At 36.9% G+C, this 8,393-nt stretch overlaps 1 protein-coding gene across 1 annotated transcript; it reads right to left on the bottom strand.

Moving 5' to 3' along the window:
* Nucleotides 1-3,749: 3,749 nt before the first annotated feature.
* LOC121793981 (cytochrome P450 78A5-like) lies at nt 3,750-6,214 on the bottom strand. Its single transcript, XM_042191996.1, has 2 exons — nt 5,246-6,214; nt 3,750-4,492 (listed from the first exon to the last, which is right to left on the bottom strand). Exons 1-2 carry the CDS (start codon nt 6,197-6,199, stop codon nt 3,896-3,898), a joined length of 1,551 nt encoding a protein of 516 aa, XP_042047930.1. The 5' UTR covers nt 6,200-6,214; the 3' UTR covers nt 3,750-3,895.
* Nucleotides 6,215-8,393: the final 2,179 nt, after the last annotated feature.

Raw genomic sequence — 8,393 nt, forward strand, 5'->3', positions numbered from 1 at the left:
AGGCTTTTCTTTTTTCTTTTATTAAAACGTTTGAATAAAATGTTCAAATTATTGTTGTTTTCCACATAATACAATTCTCGTTTCGTAATTTCAGATTAAGATTAATGTAATTAGAGTGTCCACAATGAGGGGTATCAACAATAGGGGCGGCGCGCCGGCCGCCTCGGAGTCGCCTAAGTTGCGGCGATCCATAGTAGAGGACACGGGCAGCGCGGCGTGGACAGATGGGAGGGGGCGGAAGGGCCTTCGCCGACTACTCGGCGAGGACGCGGCTGTGGTGGCGTAGCCGCGGCAGTGCCCGCGGCTGATTATTGCACGGCCATTCCAGTGCGCGGTTTAGCCGATTTCCTTTTTTTATTATTAATTTCAAAATTTTAATAATTTTTATTATAAATACCCCTCACATCTTCATTTTCACTCCACACACATCTTCACACCCAATTTCACTCTCTATCCACTTTTCACTCTCTAATTTTTCTATCTCTAAAAATGCACGGTGGAGACGAAGATTCACCCGGCACCGAAAAATCGGGATATGGCAACTATCCTCCTTCCCAGCCGTAGAGATCGAGTCCAACTCCCCCTCCATCTCAGTCGTGGAGATTGAGTCTCACTCCCCATCCATTCCAGTCGTGGTCGCCGACATCCCTGTCGTGGCAACAGACCCAATATCGGGGTCAGTCTTCTTTTCAGAGGAATTTGGGTCGATCAGCAGAAGCGGTGGAGAAGAGACTGCGGATTCCGACTCCGCCATCGAGTAGACAGTGGCGGTGTTTTTATTTGTTTTTTTTAATTATTCGTTGTATAATTTTCCCGTATCCATAATACAACGAATATTTGGTCCCAGTATTTTTTTTTAAATTTTATTATTATCTCGTTTTCTAATTATTTACAGTCCTATAATTTTAATTATAATTGAATTAAAATATACAAAAAATAAAATAGAGTGAAATGTGGCAAAAAAAAGTGTCAACTATTGCTGTGGAAACTTTTTTTGTGGCTGTAGACTAATCGGGCTGAGGACAAAAAAAATGGCTTGTCCAGGGAAGTGACCTCCCTATTGTGGATACTCTAAGGTGGACACTCTAGTGGACAAGCCAATTTTTTTTTCCACAACCATAAAAATTTGTCCACAACAATAGTGGACACGCCTAATTTTATCAATTATTGGACTATAATAATTAAAATACACATAATTTAATTTAAAAAATTTAAACCAATGACCAAACTTGTTTATTAGCTTTTTAAATAGTACTAAATGGGTTAAACCAAATCATTTTAATTGGAGTCATTTGACCAAATTAATCAAAACCCATTTAAAAAAGCCCAATGCAATTCATATAAGCCCAATGCAATTCATCAAATTAATCATTTTAATTGGAGTCATCTTCTTCCTCGCGTAACCAGCTTTCGATCTGATCTGCATTTTTTCTTCTTCTTGCTTATTTGCCAATGCAATTTTAATCATTCTTCTTCTCTCTTCTCAAAACACCACAAAAATTAAGTATTTCAAATCCGAAAATGCAAAAAAAAAATATCAAAAAAAAAACTTCCGGCAGGCTCACCGGGCCGTGCAATAAGCCGCCGCGGCTCCTACCCCCGCCCGTCCACTCCGAGTAGTCGGTTGTGGCCTTTCCACCCCTCCCCCCCACCCCATCCGTCCACCGCAATAGGGAGCCGCGGCGTGGACACTCTTAGAGTATCCACTATGGGATAGCCGCAGCTATAGCTCCCGCCGGGGCGATCTCGGGGCGGTCTCGGGGCTATTATAGTGGGGCGACTTCCGCCCTGAGGCGGACGAAAAATTTGGGGCGGACGGTCATGCGGCGTCTTCGGGGCGAGGACGCGCCGGTCCGGGGCGGACGCGGCGATTAGGTGGGGCTATCCATAGACCATAGTGGAGCGGCGGTCGACGCGCCGGCCGCCCCCTTGAATTTTTTTTTTATAATTTTTGACATTTTTTTAGAGAGGATGAGAGAAGGAAGAAGGAAGAAGTAATTTTTTTAATACATGTTTTTTTTTATAATTGCTTATAATTAGTTATTAAATTTCGGGACTATTGGAAGTGTCCGCCTATAGTGGCGGAAACTTTTTTTTGGTGCGGATAAAAAAACTGGGGCTGTGGACAAAAAAGGGACGGGGCTATTAGGGACGTCCGCCGTACAGTGGATACCCTTAGATTTGCAGGATATCGTACACGTCACTTAACCTCCAATGGGGGGCTTTTCGTAATTTTAGTAAAGTTTTGTGAAAATATTCATTCAACCGCATTTTATTGATTTGTTAACAAAAAATAACACATATTATCATTAATTGCACGATCCATCATACAATTAACACAAATTTCCGGATTTTCATTTCCATGTGGGATGTAATATCATTCATTTACATAAATAATGGCATTTAATAAAGGGATATACTCCTAATATATTAAAAAAAATCGTAATGGCAATTTTAAAACATTTAACAAATACTGTAGTAAATAGATAAAACTGCAGGTCATAAATTTAAAAAAACACCACTCCCTCTATCTCACTTAAGATGACACATTTTCCTTTTTAGCTTGTTAAAATAAGATGGCACATTTTCTTTTTTTAAAAACTTTCTCTCTCTAATTAATACACTCAACCACTTAATATCACTCATACTAAAATATCCATCTTTCTTTCTCTCTCTATTTTAATACTTACCCACATTTTCTCTCTCCAATTAAACACGTTAACCAATAGCTTTTAAAATCTCGTGTCGGCCAAGAAATGTGTCATCTTAACCGGGACGAAGGGAGTAGTACTATATAAATCATATAGTAGTTTTAGTGGGCCGATCTTCCGTGGTGGCTGCTAACTGATAAAAGCCCGTGAGTTTGTGAGCTTAACTCTAGCCCAGTCGGCCCAAATCGTTTCGCGGCTTATTTTCTAAAAAATCACTTCATTTTCATTTATTTATTGTTAGTACTTTGGTACAAGGCGAATCAGAATTAATTCTAAAAGCCACTTTGTAATGTTTGTACATCCAGAAATTGTTCACTCATTTTTCATTAGTAGTAGTATTATTTTAATATTTTGATGGGAACTGAAAATGCGAGTAAAATATACGTTATTCAGTTATTTAAGTCCAAACATCGATAGTCTATGAAGCAAAATCGAAGTAATAATTCCACTTGGTTTAACTTTCTTGTTTTAATTCTCAATTTATTTAAAAAAAAATCAATCTACTTAAACTAATTCCAATTAAAGTATACTCCTCCTTTTAAAAAATAATTTAAAAATAGTGAAATAAATATTGGTGGAATACTAGTTGAGGAACCATACCGTACCTTACAACCGGCTTTAAATAAATTTAACGAGTCTTTTATGCGGCGAGTGTAAGCTTTGCAACATAAGTGTACTTCAAAGCCTACCTGTTGTAGGCAATCCAGGGTAATTTCTTAATTATAATTACTCGTCAGCCTAGTCCATTTAGTACTCTCTCTGTCCCTAAAAATTTGTCACTTATTTCATTTTTCGTACGTCCCTAAAAATTTGTCACTTTTTACTTTCACCTTTTTTGGCAGTGGACCATACATTCCACTAACTCATTCTCATTTTATTTTAAAACTAATATATAAAAGGGACTCACATACCACTAACTTTTTCAACCCACTTTCTATTACATTTCTTAAAACCCGTGTCGGGTCAAATGGTGTCAAATTTTAAGGGACGGAGTGAGTATTTATTTACTGTATCATATTTCGGTGTTGTCCGCCACAACCAAACTATCGAATTTATACTCTTCTCGATCTTCAAACTTAAAACAAAAGTATAGTACAAATTATAAAGCTTGATAATATTGTACACTTTAAAGCTTGTACACAACATGCAAATTAAAAGCATTTGAGTATAATATGTTGAGAAATTCAACTTATTGAAACTGCACGACATACTAATGGATTCTTCATTTCAAGAGAAAGCTTTAGACATTCTCCAATATCCACCGGTTGGAGAGGAAGCCATTCCAAGTTTTGCAGCATTCTCGCTAACCACAGGTGAACCGTGGCTAGCCCGAGGGCCTTCCCTGGGCAGGCCCGTCGGCCCGACCCAAAGGGCGCGAGCCTAAAATCCGATCCCATAATGGAGAAATCTCCTTCCATAAATCTCTCGGGCTTGAAAGCCAACGGGTCGGGCCATATTGCCGGGTCATGCGATATGGCCCACATATTGACCATAGCAGTGGTGCCACTCGGGATGAAACATTTGTCCACGTGAACGTCGTGGACAGCAAGACGGGCCCACGAGAGTAACGGGCCGGGCGGGTGGAGCCTCAGCACCTCCTTTACAACGGCTTGAAGAAACGGAAGATTCGGAATGTGGGATTCAGTGATGCGTTTGTTGCGACCAACATTGACTAGGATTTCATGTCGCACCTTTGCTTGAATATCTTGGTGTAGAACCATTCTTGCCATAATCCATTCCAGGAGAATATAAATATTATCTACTCCTCTAAATACCATCTCCTGGATGCACATATAATAACATAATTAGGACGATAATCATAAAAGTAAGTGGTAATTTTTCTTCTGTTGTGGTGACTCTGATTCGTTTGGGTTGTTGGACTTTTAGCTTGTATCGAGTCATGACTTAAAGCACGTTTCAAGTTTATAAAAAAAAGTAAGTGATGGATAGTTATTGCGTAAATACTGTTACATGAAATGAAATAATTATTTAAGCATTTGCAAGAGGAAAGCAATAGTTTATGCATGTTTCCTCGGATTCTATTAAAAAAAGTAAATATACACAAAGATCAATGATGATTGTGCTTGTCTATATAGCCAAAAGACTTTTATGATTTTATCTAAGGACTTTATACCTTTTGACCCTTATGGTCAATTTTACATTCTTAATCATTTTACCCCTTCCTACACAGCATTAAAATATACTACTACTACTAGTTAGGTAAAAAGAAAGAGTTATGAATCAATGATTAGAAACATTTTCTCTTATCCCCTTTTCAGTTAATATATTTATTTAAATTCCAAACTTAGATCTCGGTTTTCAACTAATTAATATAGATTAATGCTCGGTTTAGTTTTTTAATGCAAAAGGAGAAAGTTTCCTAGTCCCAAAATACGGGAGAATCAATTATGATCTCAGTAACTTTCAGCTTTGTGCAACTTCATTTTGAATTCGATTATTCCACCCAAATTCAAATGCTTGTGAAAGATAAGTGTAATAGTAAAAAAAAAAGAAAGAAATTAGTATATACATACCCAGAGCACAGCCACCATATCTGCATGAGTAAGTAAATCCTCTTGAGGCAGAGAAAGCAAAACACTAAGAAAATCATCCCTCACTTTAAAATTCCCCTCTTTTCTTCTCTCTTTTATAATTCGAGTCACAACTTCACTAACCCTACCAGCCAACCTATGGCATCTTCTCCTCACCCCAAAAAAATCCAAAAACCCTGATGGAAAATAATCAGCCCAATTGAACTCTCCCATCAGCTCATACCCCTCTCTAACCATCACCCCCAACTCATCCCCAATTTCACTCCCAAACCCTAATCCCCCAATCCCAAACACACTCTCCAACACATTGTCCAAAGATGCCCTCTGTAGAATCCCTCTCAGCTCCACGAACCCCGTCGCTGCCATCACTGATTCCACCCGTTCGATCAAGCCATCTGCGACGGCCTGCCTGAGGCCCTCGAGGGAGGCCACTCGCCTCGGGGAGAACATGTGGGTGGAGGCTATTCTGCGGAGGTGGCGCCAGTAGCTCCCCGAGGGAGAGAAGCCGATGGCGCGGTCGAACATGAGCAGGCGCGTGGAGTCCCTTATGGGGCGGTCCGAGAACGCGCTGCCGCATAGGATCTCCCTCGCGGTCTCAGGGTCGCTGCTGATTACCACGTGCTCAATGCCGAGGCTTATGGCCATGAGGCGCGTGGCTTTCAGCGCACAGGCTGCGGCCGCGAGCCTGCGGTGGGCCAGGGGGCCCATTTGGGGTAGAAACCCAAGAAACGGCCAGGAGAGTTTGGGGCTTTTGAGTTGGTTTTTAGGGTTTTGGTGGTGGTTTCTCCATGCAAAACCGCATGGTGAGGAAATTAGGTTTGAGGGGAATGAGATTAAGATGAAGAAGGAGAGAAGGAGGAGAGAGAGGGAGAATGCAGCAGCTTGGTTGAAGGTTGGGAAACATGAGATCAAGAAAGCATACAAGAATGGCTCCATGATTTTTTTATTTGATCCAAATGTGAACGCAGTGTAAATGTATGGGGATGCTAGGTCTTTATAAAGGAAATGGAAAGTGATGACTATTAATTAAGTATGCATTTTAAATCGATTAAAGTTTCTTAGTGATACTAGTATAGTTTCTTATAATCTCGATACTTAAATATGATTAATTATATTGATTGCCTACAAGGTTAAGAAACAAAAGGAAGTACATATGTGTTGGTACCGATCGATGCTAATTTGTACTACAAGCCTTGTTCGGTCGTTCAAGATTTTCCAATTTTAAAAGCCATTTTAAACCGAATTATTTCAATAGCATTTTTAATTTAGTTTGATATCAACCACGCTCAAAACAAACAGAATATTTAATTTTGTATCACCATAACACGTCTTTTAGTGATATTATTCAATAATTTATTTATTATAAAAGTATAATATAATATACATTAAAGTTAATGGAGTATACATTTATTTTAAAAGAATATAATGTACCCTACTATTCAATTTATCAACTTTAATTACTTAAAACTCTGGAAATATATAATACTCTAATTGAGGCAAATAAACTCGTAATAATCAGTAAAAATTGTGCTAAAACATACTACTACAAATTAAACTTAAATAAAAATAATGAAAGAATATTTCATGATTGCACTTTTTAGATTCCTTTATGAATGAAGAATATTTCCAAATCCAGTAAAGCATAATTAGCTACATGGAGGGACAGCGCCTCCTATATAAATATAAGTTTAATAATATATACAAAGATTATGCAAAAATGAATAAGAGGTAGACATCTGTACATTAACTTATTAATTAAGATGTTACCATTATCAATTTCAGTAGTCACATAATAATATTATCAGAGTATAGCAATTATGTTTTAGGTAGGGCCGGCCGGCCGGCGGCCAGAGGATTCATTATTCTACTTTATATACGAAAATAGTAATTTTATTATTTGTTTCTATGACCAGTGAATTAAATCTACGCCTGCTATTGCGATGCATCTCTTAAAATAGCAAATCACACAAGAAAAGTAAACCACAATTAAAAAACTACTATATCTATATGCGATAGATTTAACTTATCTCTAGTCTCAAGAATACTACTATATCCATCACTAGGTCAACTTCATATAAACCCAAATTAGTTCTTTGATAACGAAATGATGAGTTTTATTTTTAATAAATAAATATGAACGTGAAAGCGAGCCTCTGACGAAAATATATGTGTGTCCGACTATTAATTTATGACGAAATAAGTGTAATAATTTAGAATAAAATATACTTGTCTCCGATTATAATTTATGACTAAATAAGTGTAATAATTTAGAATCAAATATGATTGATTGTATATAATTATTTTATATTAATTAGTCCATATATATATAAAATGATATGTAACATCTTATCAATATTTTTGAGCACATTAAGTAAAACTGGGATGCGGTTTAAATGAATAATAGACAAGAGGATTCAAGTGACAAAATGAGTAAACTAATTAATAAATGGAGTGTTCAACAAGCAGACAAAAATTATTAAAGAAAACAGTGCAATATTCGTACACCATTGCCACTTTTTTCTCTTATGTCCTGCAAGTGCAAAACCAGTCCCGATTCAACCCTTTATAGTTGAAATGTTTAAGTATCAAACACCATAGACAAATAAACTTAGTCAAATAAATAAAATTATTCCATAAATTATACTACTCCTACTATATTAATTAAGTGGAGTGGGACATTTATAATATTATCCGCTAGTCTACTAGCCTAACTGCCGTACTGATTCTATATCCTCTTTTTTCCAATATCCGAAATTGCAGTATCCACCCAATATCTATTTTCAGTGAAATTTACTATCATGTAAAATAATAGTACTAGTATATTGCTTTATAACGACGACGATGATGATAATAATAATAATAATGATAATAATAATAATAATTTATTGTTGTAACGCCAAATAAATACAAAATGTTTACAATTATCTCGACGCTAAGAAACAAAGTTGGCAATGACCAGGAGATCCATTTTTGTGAATTAAAAAGTTGTAGAAGATCATTAGATTGTCCCACACATTGTAAACTAGTAGTTGGATTCAATTGAATCTGAAAATAGTCTCTAACTAATTTTTGTAAATCTATATTTATCGAATATGGAATCATTATATTTATGTAGATAAAACATTAGGGA

The sequence above is a fragment of the Salvia splendens genome, chromosome 3, assembly GCF_004379255.2.
Source record: "Salvia splendens isolate huo1 chromosome 3, SspV2, whole genome shotgun sequence".
Lineage (NCBI taxonomy): Eukaryota > Viridiplantae > Streptophyta > Magnoliopsida > Lamiales > Lamiaceae > Salvia > Salvia splendens.